At 42.3% G+C, this 23,423-nt stretch overlaps 1 protein-coding gene across 1 annotated transcript in view; it reads left to right on the top strand.

The window, feature by feature from the left end:
* Positions 1 to 22,834, top strand: part of SLC35F1 (solute carrier family 35 member F1) — a 385,380-nt gene extending 362,546 nt beyond the window's left edge. The window contains exon 8 of the mRNA XM_080806664.1: positions 22,316 to 22,834. Coding sequence (XP_080662790.1) covers positions 22,316 to 22,540 — 225 coding nt within the window. The 3' untranslated portion in view covers positions 22,541 to 22,834. The remainder of the gene's footprint in view (positions 1 to 22,315) is intronic.
* The last annotated feature ends 589 nt before the right edge of the window (positions 22,835 to 23,423 follow it).

Raw genomic sequence — 23,423 nt, 5'->3', positions numbered from 1 at the left:
CCATGAGAGCTTTACAACTTGATGGTGTGTTGGCTTTTCAAGGTTAGAGCTTGATCAGTTATGAACTCTGTCCCCTTATATTTATTGTACAAACAGGACACTTTTGAAATGGAAAGGATTCGATTCCTATGGCCGCTTAAACAAATTACCACATAATTAGTGACTTACATCAACACAAATTTATTATCATACAGCATCGGAGGTCAGAAATCTCACTGGGCTAAAATTGCTCACAGAGCTGTGTGGCTTCTGGAGGGTCTAGGGGAGAATCTGTTTCCTTGCCCTTTCCAGCTCTAGAGGCGGTCTGTAGTCCTTGGCTCGTGACCTCTCCCTCTATCTGGAAAGCCAGCAGTGAAGCATCTTCAAATCTGACCCTCTGTGAGCATATGGAGCCAACCCAGATCACCCAGAATCATCTCCCCAGCTCCTTGGTTTAATCACATCTGCAGAGTCCATTTTACACAAAGAGTAACATATCCACGGGAGCCAGGGATTAGGATGTAAACACCTTTGGGAGCCATTATTCCACCTACCACAAGAGGAGTATTAATAATTACACCAAGACAAGTGAGGGAATATTGGCACCAAGCTGGGCCAGCTGGGACATGTGGCTGTGATCATAATTTTTTTTATGGATGTTTATGTGTATGTTCTTATTTATCATTTTTTTATTGTATTATGTTAGTCACCATACAATATATCATTAGTTTTTGATGTAGTGTTCCATGATTCATTGTTTGCATATAACAACCAGTGCTCCATGCAATACTTGCCCTCCTTAATACCCACCACCAGGCTCACCCAACCCCCCACCTCCCTCCCGTCCAAAACCCTGTTTGTTTCTCAGAGTACACAGTCTCTCATGGTTTGTCTCCCCTTCCAATTTCCCCCAACTCACTTCTTCTCTCCATCTCCCCATTTCCTCCATGTTATTCCTCAGGCTCCACAAGTAAGTGAAACCATATGATAATTGACTCTCTCTGCTTGACTTATTTTAGTCAGCGTAATCTCCTCCGTGCATCCATGTTGCAACCATGTTGATGCAAATGTTGGGTATTTATCCTTTCTGATGGCTGAGTAATATTCCATTGTGCATATGGACCATATCTTCTTTATCCATTCATCTGTTGAAGGGCATCTTGGCTCTTTGCACACTTTGGCGACTGTGGCCATTGCTGCTATGAACATTGGGGTATACATGGCTCTTGTTTACACTACATCTATATCTTTGGGGTAAAGACCCAGTAGTGCAGTTGCTGGGCCATAGGGTAGCTCTATTTTTAATTTTTTGAGGAATCTCCACGCTGTTTTCCAAAGTGGCTGCACTAACTTGCATTCCCACCAAGAGTGGAAGAGGGTTCCCCTCTCTCCACATCCTCGCCAACTGGCTGGTGCTCATTAGAAGCTGCACCTGGTCATGAAGACACATTCTCCACCCAGACAGACACTGCACTCTGTTGACTTTAACAACTGATTTTCAAGTCGTTCTGGTTACCTGCTCATATGTGACTTTAGCAAGGAGAACACCCAGTCATGCATGGAGGAAAAGGATGGGGGCAAGAGGGCTACTGGCTGTCTTTTGGGTGAAGTATGAATCCAGCAGTCTGGGGTGATAAGCAGAGCATGGCCTGCCACATCAAAGGAGCCTTAAGTGTGGCTTCTTTTTACTCTTTAAGTACTTTGAGCCAGTTATTTATTCTTTCCCAACTTCAAGGTGGTGAGACCTTCTTTAGGGAGTTTTTGAAGGCAGTAGATAATGTGTAGAATGTATAGAAATGTATAGATGTATACATATATACAAATGTTGTATATGTACATTTGATGTATAGAATGTATAGAAATGTGACCAAATCGTGATGTGTTTCTCTGATTAAATGTGTGCCTCAGAACTAGTAATCCCTGCCTCATTACATGTTTAGGATACTAACTTATTTTAAGATTTTGTAACTAGGTGTAGTTTTTAACAACTTTTTGTGAGTTTTTCCTCTTATGCCTTGTTTGAAAAGGCAAAACTAGGTCTCATGCATACAAATTTAGAAAATATTATATTCATCATTTTCAGCTGAATTCCCTCATTGCTTACAATAGAATTTTTAGGTGATAGCCATAAATACAAAACATTTGGGAGCTGTTAAAATAAAATGCCAATAAATTCTTTTACAATATGCCATCATATGCTGAACATTCTTCAGGAAAATAGCAGCCAATGTTGAATATGCAGAATATTCCCTTTTGCTTGACATTTAAAATAGAAAATGGCTTACTTCACACATTTTGCTATTAGTTTTCCAAGGCTTAATACTGTCACAGAATAGCTATAATAAAGTTGAGAGTCATTTCATAAGGTTATTTTTTGTAACTGTATCAAAACAAACATGAAATTGATAGAGAAGAAATGAACCTTGTAAGTTCTCTCCTAGTTCCCTTTAAACTTTCCCTCTAGGCCACTGTCTTACATGGTTCCCCACACTGAGCAGCCTGAAACCACAGGTGATCTTGTTGGAAGACTAACATTTTAGGAAAGTAAAGGCTCCATAAAACTTACATTCTTACATCAGGAAAATGTTTTTGTCATCCAAATATTCACTCCTAAAAAAAGGGGAGAGAGAAATTTCAAAATCCTGTGTCCAGCAAGTCTATTTCATCTATTCTGGGTAATGTGATTCATGTGAATTTTTTAGAATTTTTTAGAATTTCATCTGTATGTGTTCATTAAACAACATGCTACATGGTTTTGGCTCATCTGTATATCTGATACATTTTGTATAATTGCTGGGAGTTGCTTTTGACAAGTAATCATAAAAGTGTCTTACCTTGTCAACTACTTATTCTAGCAATGCAGATTATATCCTCAGAGGACAGTTGGAGTCTCATGATCTCCCTTGACCCAATCTGTCAGCCACTAAAAATTTCATCCCACATGTGCCAGTTTCTCTTACTGGTTTTGTTGTTGTTGTTGTTGTTGTTGTTGTTGTTATAAGAGATTTGGCAAGAAAAGTTTAATAACCCTCAATGTGGGGATAATTTAATAACATATGATTATACACTAAACTTAAAAGAACTTCATCCAGCAAATATTTATTTATTCTATGCCTGCTATGTGCCAGGCACTGTTTGGGTACTTAACTTTTCATTTATAAATAAAGATGACAAGAACACCCAAAATCACCAGGTGGATTAATGCAAAGGCTGAGATTCCAAACCACTGAAACTTGAATAGACCAGCCATCTCAAGCATCCTTAACATCTGAGTGCCAGTGCCAGAGAGTTTGCAGAGATTGTGTTAACAGCGGAATCTTTCATTTGCTGTGGATCAGAATCTGGAGCCAAGCAACCGTGTTGATCCTCTGCAGTGCTGAGCAATTTGATTAATGGAACTGCACTTGAAAAGCCAGGTCAGGCAGCCTCAGCCCGCGGCAGCCGCCGAGCAGCGAAGTGATAGTACACATCTTCCTTCCAAAAATACCCCCATAAGCAGTTTGTTGTATTTTTTCTTGTAAGAATGGCATCTTCAAAGGCTATGTTTTTAAGTTTAGAGTACTAAAATAGGATTATAAATGGGAGATTTTTAAATTAATACTTAGCCTTTATGACTCTTTTTATATTTTTTAAACTGTCACTGGTGAGTAGAGAATTGGAAAAATTGGCCTCCTTGAGGCCCCGGGGCATTTCACATAAAATACCGAGGTGAGAGAGTGATGAATATTTGAACTTGGTTTCCCCCTGCCTGGAAACTCAGTACAGTGCCTTTTGAGATCACCGTCTTTCTAAACTGGTTAGGGTAAGTGTTGCCAGCTTCTGTGGGTGGGAGAGAGTGCTTCCCATGCAGCCATTCAGAAACCCAGACTCCTTCCATGTTGTGGCTCTGCCATCCTTGAAGGCAGGGATTAACAAACCGTGATCTGCAAGCCAGCCCCTTTTCTTGGTGAATATAGCTTTATTGGAGTGCAATTGTGCCCATTTCTTTCTATATTAACCATGGCTGCTATTGCTTTAGAGCGATAGCATTGAGTAGTTGTGACAGAGACCGCGTGACCCACATGCCTAAAATATTTGCTATGTAGCCCTTTAAGAAAAAATTTGCCAGCCCGTGGGCTAGGTTTTTGGAGTCCTTTGCAGGGCTATCTGTTGAGACAACCTGGAGACTTTAATGGCTCTGTCTAGAGTAGTATAAGTAGTATAGATAACCTCCTCCTTGTTCTTTTGGCCAGAACTCCAGCATGTGGCCACACCTGATTGCAAGGGAAGCTGGGAAATGTAGTCAAGTTGTTTGTAGAGGAAGAATGGAAAATAGGCTTAGTGAACCCATAGCCAGTCTCTGCCACATTAGCAATTTCCATGTACTAGAAGTACTGGAAGGATTAGAGAAATTGGGGATAAACTGTGAAGCAGGTCCAAACTGATGGCCAGAAATCAAAACTCCTTTTACGTGTATCTATTCATAAACTCCACATCACAAACAACTATTATGAACTCACATCATCAGGACAAGCTGTAGGGGAAAATGGAATGAGCTAGAGGAGTTGCAGAAGTTTCAAATGGAAAGGCTTGTGGTTGCTGTGGAGTGTGGCCAGGAAAAACCAGCTAGTTGTTTCCCAAGAGAATGCGTGGGATGTGTTTGACACCAGGTGCACAGTCCTGCCCCTCCAGCTTACTCTGACACCGAATTTTGTCACCAGACCTCTATGTGTCTATCTCCCGTGGACTGGAATATTGATGACACAAGCTCACAGAAATCACAGCATCAGCTTGCTGAGATAAAAAAAAAAGGTTGGCGCAAACATGAGGGCCGAAGCAAGGCCACTGCTCTGCACATCTTCAGGGGCTCCCATGGATGGAAGATTTATTTTCTACTCTGTATTTAAAGTGTTGAGAGTTTTTAGGTGGCCCCTTCTGTGAAAGGCAATACTGTCCCTCCCTCATTTCCTGACTTCTTTGTACTTTTTATATTGTCCATGATTTCAATAGTTAATTTTTATCAGTATAATCCCTAGGGGTTTTAACCCCATTTACCTGAAATATAGGCCCTTCTTTCCTGAATTCTTTATTTTGCTTTATCTCTTACTTGGCTGGATTTCATCAGTCCTGGTAATGTCAGGGAGCAGTATATGGTTGTACAGGCTGTCCACAGTGCAATTTGCCCATCTCTAGGGAATATTTCCCTGCAGATGGTAGTCAAGTGCCTTGAAGAAAGAGACACTTCATAGTCCCTGGAAAAGTGCCATTGGGCTGGTGGTGGGTCTGTCAGGAAATGTTCACAGGGGCTGTTATCTTCCAAGTCTTTGCTTCCTTGAAAACGTTTCTTATATATATTTGTATTCAAAGGATAATTTTCCTAGGTTACATTTTCTTTTTCTCAGAGCTTTATAGTTATTGGGATTTGTTTTGTTGGTTTTTTTGAAAAATTGAGCACTGCCTCCAGTTCTTTTCAGTCTTTTGAGTTATTGGGTTTTATCATTCAGTAGGAGCCTACAGGTGTCATATCTCTGGGCTCTTTTTGTTTGAGAATATCTCTGATATCTTTACATTTGTAGGTCGGCTTGGTCTGTGACCTATCCCACTCCCAGGGATGCAATGCCTTGGGAGCCTTGAACTACCCCCCAACCCCCAGTTCATTAAAGAGCCCTAGATAATGGTAGATTCCAATCCTCTCCCACCCCACCTCCTTTGAGAATATGAGGAAGTAGGAAAGGGCTTTTGTTCCTGAGAATGTTTCCTTGATTTTTTCCTGAGTTTGCCTTATCACCACTTGACCTACTCTCTCTAAATTAGAGACTTGAAAGTATATTCACCAAAATATGAACATGCGTCCAAGGGCAGACAGAATGGGAGAGTTGTCATATGCCTGAGCCCAGGCTCCAGAGTCAGACCACCCAGGTGTCAATTTCAGCTCCCTCTCTACCAAGGGGTCCCTATCTTTTCTGTGCTATGGGTCCCTTTGTTGGTCTGGTAAACCCTAGAGAGATCCCTTTCACAATGTTTTTAAATGTCTAAAATAAAATACATAGCATTACAAAGCAGGCTGATTATATTAAAATAAAGTTTTCAAAATATTTTTAAATGAGATGGTATAGTAATATGCAAATCACAGGATCTAGAAGCACACTTGATAACTACTATTGTTTCAAAGCAGTGATGAGTGCAGATCTGGAGAGATCTGCAGCAATTGTTAATGTGATATGAAAATGTATGTGATTTCTGTTGGCTAAAAGTCTAAGGTACTGCTAATACTAATGGAGCTCATCGCTTACATTTATAATGAAGAAATGCTAAATATCAGTTAGATGTCAGTGAGAATAAAAATCCTGGGTTTCTGCCTAGGTTTATAGCACCCCTGAATTCGATACAGAAACCCCTGATTCTACAAGTTATTCAGCCTTGTGCCAAAGTTACTTAACTTCTGTTATCTGTAATTTCTCCATCCACAAATGGGGGTCATAATAGTAGATACTGTGTAACTAGCCAGTTCCCTCTATAGAAATGAATATAGGAATGTAAATCACTTAACTGCAGTGTCTGACACACTGAACACTCAATAAATAAGGCCATTATTAATGACGGTAGAATTTTGAGTGTTGATATTTTATGTTCTGCACACTTTTAAGTATTGCATAAATTATGCATTGGTGAAACTATGCATATATTATTTTTATAATCATAAAACTATAAAGTTATTTTTACTTTGAAAATACATAAAACTAGCAATTCCCTCAAATAAATACAAATCTCTGCTACTGAAAAATGGGACCGAATTACAACCAGACACTGATTAGAAGATTTTAAATGGTTTATTCTCAGTTTTAATGGATACAAAGGGAACACAAAGGGAAAGTGTTTCTTTGTGTCTGTTTTCCTCCTTATTTTCACAGAACTAAAACTCTTTGCTCATTATATTGCTAAGCGCTAACTTAGTCATATGCCTAGTCTCTATCTCATTCAAGTCTTTTTTGGGATGTGATTTTATTTTAAAAATAAATACATTGTAAACCATTCTGTGGAGTCTCAAATTTAGCAAGGTCACTCAGTTGAACTTGAATGTGAATTTGGTTAGCGCTTTCAAACCCAGGTCCTTCTTGATGCCGCGTGGAACCAGGCACGAAAGTGCAGGAGAGTAGCCGTTTCCTATTGCCCTGTGGGCATCTGTTTCCACAGTTATTGATTGCCTTGGTATTTCCTCTGTGTGCTAACGAGTTCTACCTTTAGATAAAAGGACTGACCTTATGTAAGAATTAAGTAGTAAGCCTGGATGGCAGAGGGAGAACATGTCTCCTTCCCCGTCAGATCCCTGATATCTAGTACAGTGCCTGGCACAGTAAGGATCCGGCAATGATTTATTCAATGAAAGGCTTATCTCCACAAGAAACCTTCAAGGTTAAACTTCAGTTTTCAAGGCTGAACATTATCTAAGAATTTTCCCATAAGAAGCAAAAAAGCCGTTGCTTGATATGGACGCTTTACATCTCACGTTGATGCGACCAGCTGAAAAGTAAAAAAAAAAAAAAAAAAGATTCCACAATAGCAAGCCACTATTTTGATTCATTCTTTGTCTGAATTGATGGAGTGCTCGGAGAACATCTTAAGGGAACATGGAGATTAGAAAAACCAGTTCAATGCCACAGTAGCTATTACAGTATCATGGGGGAGTGTGAGAGTGGAGCTCACATCAGGGGTGGACAGCTTGCTGAGAAATTTATTCTATTCATAGGAAAGTCATATCTAACATTCAGATTTATTATCATTTATCATTCCACAGTGAAACTGGGAACTGAGTCATTATCACATACTATATTTCCATGTCTGTCTATATATTATTGATGTGTCTCCATGTGCAGAGGTCCACAAACTGGTCTGTAAGGGTTCACATGCTACATATTTCAGGCTTTACAAGCCAAGCAGCCTCTGTCACAGCTGCTCAGTGCTACCGTGGACATGGGTCTCTTCCAATAAAACTTTACAAAACCAGGCAGCTGCCAGATCTGTTAGTTGACTGACCCCCAATGTAAACTACACCTGTCCTTGCAAACTCTTCACTGATCTTCAGCACCAGGAAAACAGCCATTTCCTCTGCAAAATGTGACAGTAATAAAGCTGTTGAAAGCTGTACACAAAATGGTACAAATCCCTTGCACTTCAAGTGTACAGACTTGCTCTTATGGCTAATTGTAATAATTTCAACCTCATTTTAGAGTAAGTGGTGGATGTGCCTTCTGTTTTAGTTCTTGGTGGCATAGAAGGCTGTATCTGTTAGTTTTGTGAGAAAGATACCCATGGTGTGACTGCAGACCAGTGGAATGTCTTCAGTGTATTGCTTTATCATTTTCATTTTTGTAGAGGAATGAGTGGTGTGCCAATGCAAAGCAGTAGCCCTGAGCGAAGATGGGAGAGGGAAGGGATATTGAAGTCATCACTTACAGAGCAGGCTGAGTCAAAGGCATCTGTAGACATGGAGTGCATTCCAAAAGTTGTATGCAGAGAGTGCACCTCTGAAGAACTAGTATCAGATAGAACAATGTCAGGTAAGGACAATATTACCAAGTTAATTTTCCCAGAATCACGGATCCAGAGAAAAGAGGCCCTTATACACACATATGGATTTGATGGTAGAGAAGGACTTCTCAATTGACCAATCTCACTACAGTGTGATGATGCTTCACCATTCGCATCTCCTTCAAAATTATAGGGAGAGACATCATAGATGGTTATGGTTCTGTTGGTTTATGGATGCCAAATCCTCTAGATATCTGATTTTTTTAAAATATGTTTATATAATAGTAACAAACCCAAAGTTCAGAATGTTTTTAAGTCTTAAGACAGTCATTTTATTTTTATAGCAAGTACAAAATTTAATTTAAAGGGGGAATAAGAAACTGACAGTGTTGTTGAATGTCTGTCACATTTTTGATAGCACTCCATGGATTTTGAGGATTAGGCGATACTGTGGAAATATAGTGATGATAATGTTGTGAGATTTTATTATGGAATAACCAAATATTCTAGGCCCAATGCCACTACTTCTTAGTGATATTCTGGAATTGGGAAATGAATCTTGAGGGTTATTTAAGTGAAGGTGGCAGCGGTTCATCAGGTACCAAAATTTTTTTTAAATTTTTTTTAAAGATTTTATTTATTTATTTGACAGACAAGTAGGCAGAGAGGCAGGCAGAGAGAGAGAGGAGGAAGCAGGCTCCCCACTGAGCAGAGAGCCCGACGTGGGGCTTGATCCCAGGACCTTGGGATCATGACCTGAGCCGAAGGCAGAGGCTTTAACCCACTGAGCCACCCAGGCGCTGCCAGGTACCAAAAATTTTATTTAGAAAAAGAATTGATTAATTATTAAAACCACAAAATGATTTCCCCCATGACATCTGTGACATCATGCTGTTCTTTACGATCGATTACTCATCCATTTATCTCATTTTTCTGTCTTTCCTGCCATTACCAGGTACATGTGAGACAAGGAAATAAGGAATTCCAGTATGGTTGTAAGGGCAGTTCATTTTTCATTTTGTCAAAGGTTTCCCCCTCCCACAGGCATGATAATATTTCCTGATGATTGGTCATTTCTATGAATTGAGAAAGAACAGCATCCAGCTTCATCAATAATCCATTAAGGTTATTCCAAGATCTGTTGAATTAAAGTTGTGTCCTTGGCCTATGCAGTAGAGATATGGATTGCTTTTAGAAGCTTAAAAATAAGGAAGGAGTGGAAGAACAAAAAGAATTACTATGTTGCGATGCAATTAATGAAGCAGTTGGGAAATGGGGAGAGAATTGGGTGGAGGGTCAGGCCTTGGGAGACCTTAGGAGGGTCAAGGCAGTATGTCAGCTATTGCCTCAAGACCTTACCCTGAGCACTCTACCCTACTGAACCTGCCTCACCTCCTGCTTCCTCAGCTCCAAGATGTTCCTCACAGTACTTTGTACTTCTCTGAGGGGTCGGTTTTTTTAAAAAAATGATAAGAGATGAAAATACTTTGGAGGAAGTTGACAGTGGGTTCATTTGCCAAGATTATCAAATTTAAGTATTATTTTTTAAATTGTGCTTTCCTAAGTACAGTTCTCTTCTTAGAATAGTTCTCAGGTTGCAAGAATGGAGACCAATGAAGAAATGGGAGACATTCGTAGATTAAATACATAAGATTAAAAGTTCATAGATTAAAAGCATAAGAGTTTATGCTAGTACTGTAGAAGATGTTAAGTGTAGATCTTCTCTGTTTAAGGAAATGATACATGAAAATAGGGTAGTAAATGCATCATGAGAAATGCTTAGAAAAGAATCACATACCTCAAAACACTCAGCTTCAGTCATTGAGATTCAGTCTTAATTTTTCTCTGTTGATTCTCCTCTAAAATGCATTCTTTTCTCTTGCTACTGACATCATCTTAGTTCAGACCACCATCATCTCTCATTTAGACCATTGCAATAGTCTCTTGGTCCGCCTGCTTCCCCTTACTCCCTGCAATTAATCACCTACCAGCAGCCAGGGTGGTCCATTTAAAACACCAATTAGATTACACTCTCTTCTGCTGAATACTCTTCTTTCTCATTGCGTTTTGAGCAAAATTTAAATGCCTTGCTCATCTCTAGTGGCTTACACAGTGTTCCTATGCGTTTTAATGGTTCCCGTCTCCACTCTTGACACTTGCTCACCATACTGTGTTTCCCTATTTTCCTCATAGAAAGAGGGAAATAATCGTGGCTTCCTCATGAGTTACTAAGAAGGTGAATAGTGTAAATTGCATCCAACAGTGCCTAGTACAGAGGATGCACTCCATGAATTTCTACTGTTAGACATCAGCGACATCGGCTGCCCTTCCAGTTCTAGAACTAGCTGTGCCCTTTCCTCCTTGGCACCTTTGGTTTTGATGTCCACCTGCCTGGGCGGCTCTTTCCCAGCTCCTCCCACGGCTGCTTCAGTCTCAGCCCTAGTGCTTCGTCTGCAAAGAACACTCCCCCTTGCTATCTAAGTAGCTTCCACCGAACTCTCACGTCACCCAGCCACCTGTTTACTTTCTTCGTAGTGTTTCCCCAAATCATATTACAGATTAATTCCTTCAAGTGTTTTCAGTCTGTCTCCAACAACAGACTGGAATCTAAGAATGGAGTTATACCCATCTTATTTATCACTGTATCCCCAGCTCATGAAACAGTAGAAACTCAGTGTTCCTGATGGACAGGGACGTGATAACAAGGGTCTCGGCTCACAGTTAAGCTCAGTTATTGAATGAATGATTCACTGCTGACTCTGTTGGTTCTGTGTGGCTGCTGTAACAGATTACCACAGACTTGGTGCCTTAAGACAACAGAAATTTTCCTCTCACCATTCTGAGGACCAGAAGTCCAAAGTCTGTTTCGTGGGGTGCAGCTGCTCCCCAGCAGACTCTCAGCCTAGGGCAGGTGATGGTCCAGTGAGACCAAAGAAGACACCTGGAGACAGCGATCAGGATGCGGGTTCCCTTATGCACAGGGAGCATCTGGTGCTAGGATCTACATGCAGCCAGTTTGTAGATCATAGCCACTTCACCCTGCAACTCTCAGTAGCCCTTCCCCTCCTTGCCCGGCCAGCATTTCCAAAAAATAAAGGCCTGCCACATGGACATTCTTCATTGCAAAGAAGACACTTGTCTCAGGTTGGCCATCCCCTGAGCCCCTGACCTTGAACCCTGAACAACACACTGTGCCGTGCATCCTGTCTGATGGGAACACAGAAGGAAGACCAGATCTCTGCATTTTCAAGACCGTGATTAACAGGGATATTCAGGGTATATTTGCACAACCCTGCTATCCAGCATGTACCGTATGCCAGGCCACAGTTTAGCAGAGCCATGATCCATGCAGAGTCTCTGGGAGAGAATCTGTACCCGGCCTCTTCTAGCTGCTATGGCTGCCAGCATTCCTTGGCTTGTGATTCTCTCTCTCCAGTCTCTAAGGGGAGATCTCCAAATCTCCCTCTGCTTCATCTTCTCATACCCTTCTGTGTGCGTCTACCTTCTCCCTCTACCTCCCTCTAATAAGATACATGTGACTGCATTTAGGGCCCACCTCAACCTGGGTATATTAGCCTGTGCTCAGGCTACCCTAACAAAATACCACACGCTGGGTGGCTTAAACAACGCAAGTTTACTTCTCACACCTGGACGCTGGAAGTCCCAGATCAGAGTCCATCAGGGTTCAGTTTCTGGTGAGCTCTCTCCCTCGCTTGCAGATGTCTACCTTCTCACTATGTCCTCCTTGGCCTTTTCTCCGTGTGTATACATGGAGGTGAGGGATGTGGGAGAGAGAGCTCTCTGGTGTCTCATGAGGACACTCACCCACCTTTATGACATCATGAGCCTTGATCACTTCCATGGAGGCCCCGTCTTTAAATATAAGACACATTAGTGGTCCCGGCTTCAAAGGGGGGTAGGTAGGGTAGCCACAATTCAGTCTGTAGCACACAGGATAACCTATCATCTCAAAATGTTTAACTTACTCAAACACCCTTAACATTCAGAGGTTCCGGGTATTCAGATGTGGATGTATTTTAATGGTGGGGGGAGGGGTCACTTTTCAGCCTACCACACGGAGGAAGCAAAATGCATTGCTGAACTTGAATATTCTCAAAGATGGTTTGTGGTGCTGGGGAGTAGTTGCTCTAAATGAATAGAGCAAAGCAGAATAGGAACTTAGGAGGATTCTTAATAAGTTCAAATGATCAGGCAGCAGTTTGTTATTTGCACTGACAAAAAAGCCTTCCGCCCCAGATGGACTGATGGTTGTACCCTTCTTTTAAGTTGCCAATTCTCTGCATGCATTTGCAGTTCAATTTGATGCATGCTGAACTTTTCAGAAAGAACTGTTAAGGAAAGTTTTCGGACCTATCCATGCTTTAGCATTGAGTCTCAGTGACATAAAGCTAACAACAGCTGACATTTATTGAACATTTACTATGTGCCAAGCACTGCATCAAAAGTCTCATATACGTATATGTTTACACACACACACACACACACACACTCTCTCTCTCTCTCTCTCTCTCTCTGTCTCTAGGAGGGATGGGGCAGGGTGCGGTGGGGTGACCCAACCTTCATTCCTGAAGGATGTGAGCCATTAGTAGTTCTGCCTGGATTGGGTTGTTGATGCTTCCCATTAACTATAATCACAGGGCATGGTCATACTAAGGAATGCCTGGGCATCTCCCGTGTCCCAGACCCATTATTCCTTCCCTCCTTCATGAAGTAGGAGCCCGGTTCCCTTTGGTAACCAAAATCGATCATCCCAGCCGGCACAGTGACAAGAACCCCCTTTTTTGTTCGCTGAGAAGCACAAGCTGAAAGCAGCTGAGTGGCGGTCTTCACTCCCAGTCCAGCAGAGTCACGGTTGTGTCTCCTGGAAGAAACGTTCCTCCCTTTGTTTTTGTTTTTTAAGATTTTATTTATTTTAAAGAGAGAGAGAGAGAGAGAGCCCATACTTGAGAGTGAGTGGGCGGGGGGGGGGAGAGAATCTCAAGCAGACTGCCCTAAGAGCAGAGCCTGATTCGGGGCTTGATCCCACAACCCTGAGATAACAACCTGAGCCGAAGTCCAGAGAAACTTAACACACTGACCCATCCAGGCGCCCCCTGAAACATTCCTCCCTTTGGAACTAAGACTTTTAGATCCGCAGAGCAATACGTTAATGGAAAGCAAAAATTTTACTCGTGGATCACTGGGGGAAATAGGGTGTGGTGCCCCTCCCATATCTGCCTCTTGATTCCAGTGTAACGAAACAGGAATTCTTGGAGGTAAGTTGAGCTGTAACACCTTCCACTTCCATAAACTAAATCTCGTTCACTGGCTTTCACATTCAGTTTCCTGCAAAATCACTGTAGCCCAGTGTGACCTGTGTGTTGTGTGGAGGGAAAATAGATTGATGATGCAAGAGTCGTAACATGGGAGTGAAGGCCACTGTCTGCGTCCCTCACACGCAAATGCAATCCCTTTTTGATGAGTGATAAGAAGAAGGAAGCACGGAAAATCGACATAAATGAGCCATCTGATGGCCTTTGTTGTAAGTGAGCCTACAATTAAACACTCCCACAGACCAGGCCCCCTTTCTTCCACTTCTGGCGGGGCTGTTCTGGTCTTCTTTGGCCGGACTGCAGAGAATAGAAATGTGCATGAATGAGGAGTTCTATCAATTCATCAACCCAAGTGAAAATGTTTGTCATCTACAAGATAATGTCAGAAATCCATTTTTAGCTCCCTGTTGCTGTACTCTTGTGTGAAATTACTCACAGGGGAAGATATTTGCCTATAAAAAACCCCCATTGGCCTTGGAGGTGATTGGCTGCACGATTTATAGTGCCAGATGAATTGGTTTTGCAAATCAAACAGAAGTCCTCATAAACCGAACTGGGATCGCAGTGGGGGGCACTGCCCTGTCCTGTGACGGTGTCAGCGCCTTCCTGTTCACTTCTTCTCTCCTTAACAACACGCTGCTTGGAGGATAAAGTTGTTCTCCAGGTATTTAAATCTTTGCAATTCATTGGTTTGTTGGTATAGATAGAGACACCATTTGTCATTTTGACTGAGGCACTCACTGATTTATTTTCTGTCTAGATGAGATTAGCACAGATTTGGATTACCTGCTATCGCCTTTGGAGAAAGAACCGGGAGGGAGGGGTTGAGATCGGTGCTGGTGGTCTCTGAAGACAACCGAGTTGTGGGTTTGTGGGTAGATCATGTGCCACGCTCTCATTTGATACTTCCCATGCTATGACTTATGACTCAGAAGAAAGAAATATTGCAGTATTTAGCCAGAAAAATTTAGCTCTTTTCTTTTTCTTAAAAAAAGAAGGAATGAGGGGCTGCCTGGGTGGCTCAGTTGGTTGAGCAACTGCCTTCGGCAGTCCTGGGATCGAGTCCTACATTGGGCTCCCCGCTCCATGGGGAGTCTGCTTCTCCCTCTGACCTTCTCCCCTCTCATTCTCTCTCTCTCTCTCAAATAAATAAATAAAATCTTTAAAAAAAAAAAAAAGGAATGAAAAGAGGGGATGAGAAATACGAGAAGGTAAGAGTAGGAGACAGGACAACAATAAGGCCGTTCTAAAGAATTTTAAAAAGCTCTGGCCTTTCCAGGCAATGTGTTTCCAGTTCAGTAAACTCAGGAGCCCAACTTTTGCATTTGTAATACTCTTACTAATAATAAAAATGATCTTGTTAGTTTAACGCAGAGCCAGAATTAGGAGGTCAAGCAGCAACTTGCTTATGTTGGCATTTCTGTGGAGCCAAGTCTGTCTAGTTGCTTTGCCCTGAATAACAATTGGCTCAGACCCAGCAGCAATAGATCAGGCCCAGGGGAGAGCCTTTCCTCACAGGATCCCAGGCAGACCGTGGCTGACAGCCTGCCCAGCAAGGACCAGCCTCTCCTGGTTCTGCTCCTCACCACGGCACTCCCAAGCTCCAGGTGTGGTCCACAACCAGCTGAGATACACACAGCTGCCGAGAGATGAGTTCTCCTCGGTGAGCAGTCCTCTCCCTTCCACCCCAGCACACCTGGCAGATTAGTCGTTGCCCAAAGGGTCCACTCTTCAACTCACATCTCAAATGGGAACCCATAGTTATAAAAGCCAATTTTATCAACCCATAATATTTGGATTTTAAAACTCTGCTATGGCATTATATTTATATAGCATTATATTTAATTGTGATTCTCTGGTAACTGCCATTTGCATTACTTAGTTCCTGATGAGTCTTTCAGTTACTGTGGTACCAAGGATCTCCAGCTGCATAACCTGGTTTTCTGTTGGGAACAGAATGGACTTAATTATTTGTTCTCAGTCTCTAGAAATCACGGTTAGATGTGCCAACTGATTTACAGTTGTGTGTGCATTTTATATCACAGAGGATGGAAGTATAAGGGAAAGGATACTATTTTTTTTTTTTTTTAGATTCTATTTATTTATTTGACAGAGAGAGATCACAAGTAGGCAGAGAGGCAGGCGGAGAGAGAGAGAGAGGAGGAAGCAGGCTTTCCGCTGAGCAGAGATCCCGATGCGGGACTCGATCCCAGGACCCTGAGATCATGACCTGAGCCGAAGGCAGAGGCTTAACCCACTGAGCCACCCAGGTGCCCCGAAAGGACACTATTTTACGTTGTAGATCATTCAGGATAGTTTTCACAAACCTAATTAGAAGTCTAATTTTTCCCAGGCATAACTTGCTGCTGAACTTGCCAGACCAATCTCCCTGCATGGAAATTCTTCCCGACAGCTTTTGAACCTCCCACATACCAGCCTGTACTGTCTGACCTTGGGAATGACCAGTCACTGCCCTTTATTGTTCTACTTACCCATGGTTGTATTGACCTTTGAAGCAACCGCTAAGTTTGCAAATTCCTAGCCTCTATCCTCCTAGGTATTTTCTGCTAAAGAGTTAAAAATGTGGAAAGATTTAATTACATCTGTGTCTCTTTCAAAGAAGAAACAAATAAGAACAAAAAAGGAAATCATTATTGTAGCCACGTATCTTTTGTTTTCCTTTGTGTGTGTGAAAAGTCATGCATAAGAACACTTAGAAATGTCCTTGAATTTCAGTGCAGTGCAGAAACCACTTTCAACGATTACCATTGTCAAGTTTCCAAATGGAATGCCTCTTGCAGCAGCAGCCTTGCATCCAATAGAGCCCCTTTGCTGGGGCAAGACATGTCTTTTTATGTTTTAGTAATAATGCCTTCAAGATGAGGCATGGTCTGATATACTGCTATTTCTTTCCTCCACACTTTACAGATGGCCTTGGGAACACGCAACAGTTTGAAAATATTGTCCTTTGCTCACCTACCACACATGAGAAGGCTTTAGGGATAGTGTTCTCTCCCCCACTCATCATCTCTCAAGTTCAGAAAGCAGGTCCTATCAGGTCAGCAGTCATGGTTCTCAGGTGTGTGTGCATGCGTGTGTATGTGTGTGTGTGTGTGTGTGTGTGTGTGTGTGTGTGTATGTAGGTAAAAAGTGAGAGATGGAGAGAGAAAGAATACATGCTGGGTGGTTAATTTAGAGAATTAGTCCTTTTCTGGGTATCTAGTTATGCAGTCCCCTTTCCTCCTGGCTATCAAGGAAGTCTCTTTACCTGTGTCTCTATTCTTTCTAATTTGACCTTATTTTCTCCCTCTTTCCAATCGCATTTTCTCTGAGGTTCCTTGGCTCTCCAAGTTAGACAAAATTGGATCTAAATTTAAATCTCTCCCTTTTTGTCAGATAACTCCAGGAGCTCTACCCAAATCTCATTCCCCCGTACCCCAGTTTCCTTGGAAACCTCACCATCTACTCTTTTCCAGATCTTTCGTCTACATATCACAAGCGACATAGTTCCTTTTTTCCATTGACTCTGTTTCTTTTCTGGAGATAGAACTACCCTATCTCCCTTTAAGAGCTAAAAGAGTCTTTTAACTTTGTATTATCTATTAAATAAAAATTCATTCTGGTCATTAATAGGCCCCAGTGCAGTTGCTGAGCAAAAATGACCAGAGCCCAACATCAGTAGTCTTAGAAAAGCCATATTATACAGAAGCCTGCACCCCCTAGGGAAGAAGGAAGAAGGAAGAAGCAGGCCCATCATACAGAAGTGGTTCGGACATAAATCCAGTAAAAGCAGAGCTTTAACCCAAAGTCACTTCATCCTTGAACCCTCCCGCCTTTCTGAGAATTGACCACATTCTTCTCTGCTCACCCCTGCCCTCTTCTTGGTCAAGCTAGAAAAGGAAAGATGCCCTTGAAAATTGCCCTCTTCCTCCATTATTCTACATTTATAAGTAAAAAGTGAAATGGCTTTCAAGCCATGTAGTTTCCTACTGGTATAGGCTTAAGACTCACTCATGTCATTAGTTTATTAAAACTGCTTTAATGTTCAATACCAAAGCCAAAATGAAAATTTGTTCTGTCCTTAACTGATGTGCCGAATGTCCCATTAGCTAAATAGTAATCATACTGAGATGCCAGCTGGCTAGAGCGAGGGTTTTTTGTTTGTTTGTTTGTTTGTTTTAAGAATTTATTTATTTGACATAGAGAGACACAGCAAGAGAGGAAACACAAGCAGGGGGAGTGGGAGAGGGAGAAGCAGGCTCTCTGCTGAGCCGGGAGCCCGATGTGAGGCTTGATCCCGGACACTGGGATCATGACCTGAGCCGAGGGCAGACGCTTAACAACTGAGCCACCCAGGCACCCTTAGAGCAAGGTTTAATCCCTCACTGGAGGCTGAGGAACTTTGTAAAGTCTTATCATCAGTCTTCCAAGCCACCCCTTTCTGGATGATGGCTCGTGTCCCAGGCAAATTGCTTTAAGCAACACACAGGCATTCTCATTATGTGCCATGAGAGCTTTCTGACCCTTGTTAGCAAAGAGACCCATCAGGATGGAAAAGACAGCAGCAAAGTGAACATTGTGGGCAGCGTGGTCATGTTAGTGCCGGCCCACCCCTTCTCAGCTTCTCAAAGCTTCAGGTTTGGTAAAAGCAGGTGTGAGTGTGTCTACAGCATGGAACATAGAGCGTCTTCTGATGGGCTACCACTGACTGGGACCACCGCGCACACTTCCACCAACAGCCTGTGCTCATCAATGGGGATAGCAAGCTTCCACCCGAACCTTGCCCTGTGTGTAACTTCAGGTCTCCTCTAGTGCCCAGGGCACTCCTTGTTCTTTGGATAGGCAACTAGGCATGACTATTTCTTTGCACCAAATGACATAGGCAGCCTAGAATATACAGTATACAGATTTTTTTTTTTTAAAGAATGCGCTATCAGGCTAAGTGCAGCATCCAAACCTGGGAATCATCCTATCGAGGATCCTGATTCAGTTTTCTTTTTTCTGTCAATCCAAAAAGAGAAAAGAAAATCAGACCTTTCCTCCGTGATTTCTAATATTCAGTATTTATCCAGATGAATCATAATGCATATCTTTCTGTTCCCTTTTGGGCATGCATGCTAAATAAGATTTTGTCTACCATCTATGAATAAAAACTCTTGGGTGACTTCCAGGGTGCCTCTGTCATATAAAATCCCATGCTATCTGTATTTTGAACAATGTTAGAATGACTTCTGCATGAAATAAATGGAAATGCATGGGAAGTAAAATATGTGCTGTCATTCTAAAGCTGAGTCCCAGGAGAACCCTGGGTAGTGGATGTATCATTCAACTTGAAGGCTCCATGTCCAAAAAAGGGATGATTCAGGTATTTGTGCATACAATGACAAAGGTATTAGCTTTACAAAGATGGGTTTTTAAATATTTGTCGTCTTGATCAAGGCAGACCATTGGAACTGAAAGGAGGAATTGAGAGGAATTCACGTCCTTGTTGTAGGATACTGCTCATGAGATCCTTTCCTGTCCCTCCTCCCGCATTGCCAAGTCCTGTCCATCCCAAATTTATGAAACATTCTGTGCCAATCCACTGATCAGCACCCCCCATTTTCAACCCAGACTCTTGAATCATCCCTCCCTGTTTGTTGTCTGGTCATTCTCCTCTGACTGACCCTAGGTTTGAAGATGACTTTTGAAATTAATGATTAAGGGTCAATACTCTGACTTCCCTTTCAATGAATTTTTGTTTGCCATTGTATGTATGAGAAAGGATACTGGATTATCAAGTTTAAAGCTAAAAAATTGAAGTACACCACTGGTACAGGCTGACTTTTTACTGTTTGTTTCTTTAATCTGAAACTTCTATGTGGTTAAATTTGTTCATTTATTCAAAGTACAAAGAACAAAGGACACTTAACAGATGTCGACACTATGCCAGGCTCTACACTTGACACTGGTCGAGAAAGACACTGTCCCATAGTTAAGGGAGAAAGGCAATGTAATCAATGATTACATAAAAGTGTTTCATATATGACCACTCATTATAAGATAAGGCTATAGACGTTAACGACAAAACAGTACTCATGACAACAAAGGTGATATGAGTTGAGTGCTTGCTGCAAGATAGGCATCGGTTAAAGGTTTTACCTGCTTTATGGAGTTTAATCTTTACAGCCACTCTTTATATAGCTACCTGTATATAGATAACAATTATTAGCCTTACTTCACTGATAAGGCAACTTGGACCTGAGGAGGTTAATGTACTTGTCCAAAATGACAGCTAGAAAGTAGGGGAGCTGAGATTTGAATCCAAAGTGTGGGTAGAAGGCAGTTTGGAATCTCCCCGCCTTCGGCTGCTGACGTAGAGGCCAGCTCACACCTGCGAGCAGCATGGCTCTTCACTTGAGACTAGGGACATGTCCGTGGAGTTTGGAAATGAAAGTCATTAACAAAATATATGAAATTATTATAGTGTTGGGAACAAACCCTTTTCATTCACCAGAGTTTCAGGTAAAGACTGCAGCTCTTGAATGTAGAATTTCAGGAAGCAGGTGTAGGGGTAAATTGGTTTTCTGAGATCACCTGCAATAGATCTGATGGTCTTCTTTTCCTCCCATTTCACCTTGCCAACAAATTCATGGATCAAAGAATAAAGCACACTTCTTTACATTGGGAAAAACTGAATTGGTTGTTTCAAGTTATTCAAGTGAAGATGTTCCAAGCTGAGTCTAGTCTATAAATCCGCCTGAGGAAGGATTATCACATCGTTTGAATACGAGGAGTAAAGGAATTGAACGACAGGGTGAGGAATGATCTAGAAAGAAAATCAGAAAGTTGTCTTTAGTCTTAGCTACCTTGCTGCTGCTAAAGAGAGAGAGACGGAGGGGGGTCGAAAGAGGGAGGGAGAAGGGAGGAGGAGGAAAGGGTGAAGAAAGGGGGAAGGGGACGAGGAGCAGCAGCAGGGAAGAGGAGAAAGAAAAAGAGAAAAAACCCACCACTGTAATGGACTCTTCACCTTAGGGATGTCTTTGAACTATTGTAGCCTTGCAACGTACTTTATAGACTCTGCGTCCTCTTCCTGTTGTTGTCCCAGCTTCCGGTTAATTTTTGTCTTTTCAGCAGTTTTTAGTTCTGTTAGAGTATGAGCATGAAAAATGAATAGGAAAATCCAATCAAACTGGTCTTCTGTTTGCCCATGGATGCAGCACGTGGCCAAGACTGGAACGACAGCTCTTGACTAAAACGGGATTTGGCATTCACAAGTGCATTGTGTTTTGTCTACCTGTACCTCTGTCTCTCCATCCAGATGTTTAAGCCCTCGACCATAGGTTCTCATTTCTCTTTCCCCAGTATATAGTTCCCTGTTTGCTATAGAAGGGCATAAAAGAAACTATTTGCTGAATGAGTGAACGAATGAACGAATGAGTGAAATAGAAATGACAACACTTGTGTTGTAACCTTACTCCCCCCCACCTCAGTAGATACTCAAGGAACAGCTTCCAGTGTAACTACTCAAGAAGGCCAAGAAGCGGGGCACCTGGGTGGCTCAGTTGGTTGAGTGATTGCCTTCGGTCACGTCTTGTTCCCAGAGTCCTGGGATCAGGGCCCACGTCTGGCTCCTTGCTCCGCGGGGAGGCTGCTTCTCCCTGTCCCTCTACCTGTTATGCTGCCTTCTCGTGCTCTGTCTCTCTCTCACTCTCTCTGTCAAATAAATAAATAAAAGTTCTAAAAAAAAAAAAAGTCCAGATGTTGTTTTTTGAAAATATACATAAATTCACAAGCCCTTGTATAAACCAATATTTTCTCCCCCCTCCCCACAAATCTCTATAAATTGTCAAGCAAATACTTTAGGAAGCAGGATGCTACCTATACAGCTCTGATTGTTTCCAGATTAGTGGAGCAAGAATGGAATGCTTACTATTTTTTCTCCATCTAAGGATAATCTCTTCTTGCAAAGATAGTTACAAAAGTCGGTAACAGTTCCTATGAGGAACACAAATAGTGTCTGAACTGAATGAAGGCACAACAAGAGTGCCCAGTGCAGCTGTGTCAGGGAGGGATTTGGTGTTTATGGCTTCATTACAACCTTAAATGGAACATCTCTATTTCTTCCGGGTTTAATGAAGCCACAAACAACCAAGGCTTTGTGGAGGGATATCAGAGATTTTTTGTTTTGTTTTGTTTTGTTTTGTTGTTTTTGCTTTCAACTCGACGTATTTTAATTTGTGCTTAACTAGCTCCCCCACATCAGGGACTCAGACTGGCACTTTAGGGACAATTAGCTAAGTGTTCTTCTGTGTTCAATGCAGAGCCGAGGAAAAAGATAAGGAGAACCAATAGGAGCGAGGCAGTTTAGGAAGAGAACATTACACTGCCCATCAGGAGCCTTGGCCAGCTCGTCAAGGCACCTGCTCGGCTGGGGAAATGCTCTTCCCGGGTCCCTCGGGGCCTTGTTCAGCTCTGCTCTGACGGCTGAGTGACTTTGCTGTCGTGTTCTTCAGTTTTCAGGGCTTTATCTCCTGTCTTTCTTCACCATCCTCATCGGGCTGGTGCTCTACTCCTCCACCTCCACATACATAGCCCAGGACCCCAGAGTGTACAAGCAGTTCCGCAATCCTTCGGGCCCCGTCGTGGACTTACCCACCACAGCTCAGGTGGAGCCCTCGGTCACCTACACCAGCCTGGGCCAGGAGACCGAAGAGGAGCCCCACGTGCGTGTGGCCTAGGACGAGGCCCCCCCCCCCCCGCCCACTGAAGTCACCTCCGTGGCCACGTTGTTCGCCCTTCATCTCCGTATTGTACATAGAGAAAGGTATTTATTAGGTGTGTGTATGCAGGTGGACTGCAAGGTAGCAAATCTGAAAGCCTGTGAGAGGCACAAGCTAACCATCCCTGGAGACACGGGCTCCGACCCACCTGACTTAGCAAGACGCCTAGCTAGTGTGTATCCTGATCGCGACCCTCCTGCATTAATTACTGTGAAAACTTTTGAATTAAAAGCAAGTATTATTATTATTTGTATTATTATTGTTACTGTTATTACACTAACTTTCAGGAGGTTGTTTTGTACTCCTGACGAGAACTATCGCCAGACCCACGTGTAGTTAACAGAAGTCCCCCTTTTCTATGGCAAGTCACTTTTTAAGAATCATACTTTATTTTTTTGCACAGTCTATATGAACGCTGCGTGCCACAGGAGCTCCACCCCTGAGAAGTTTCCTTAGCCTAGGGACCTGGTGGCTGATGGTTTCCTCTGTTACCCGTTGGATTGCCTGCTCGATAAGAATTTTGTGCTGGGACCCTTGTGGGGAGGGGCAACTGACCATATAATTCTCTATTCTAGGAATAGATATAAAACACTTGAGCCTTTTTATATTTCCATCTCTGATTACTCCGGGCCATTGCCTTTTTGTTGTACCACGTAATTCTGCTAATGAAGTCCCTGTAATAACAGGATAAGGAATGTTCCATTTCTGCGGCTCGTAGGAAACCCCAGAAATAATAATATCATTTGCGTTTAGAGTTATATATATATATATATACATATATATGTGTGTATATATATATATATATATAAAAAATCTTTCTGCCCCTCCCTATACCCTCTCT

This window comes from Martes martes (genome assembly GCF_963455335.1).
Source record: "Martes martes genome assembly, chromosome: 6".
In the NCBI taxonomy this organism is placed as follows: Eukaryota; Metazoa; Chordata; class Mammalia; order Carnivora; family Mustelidae; genus Martes; species Martes martes.
The sequence above is the reverse complement of the archived record's forward strand: the minus strand, read 5'-3'. Positions and strand labels throughout refer to the sequence as shown.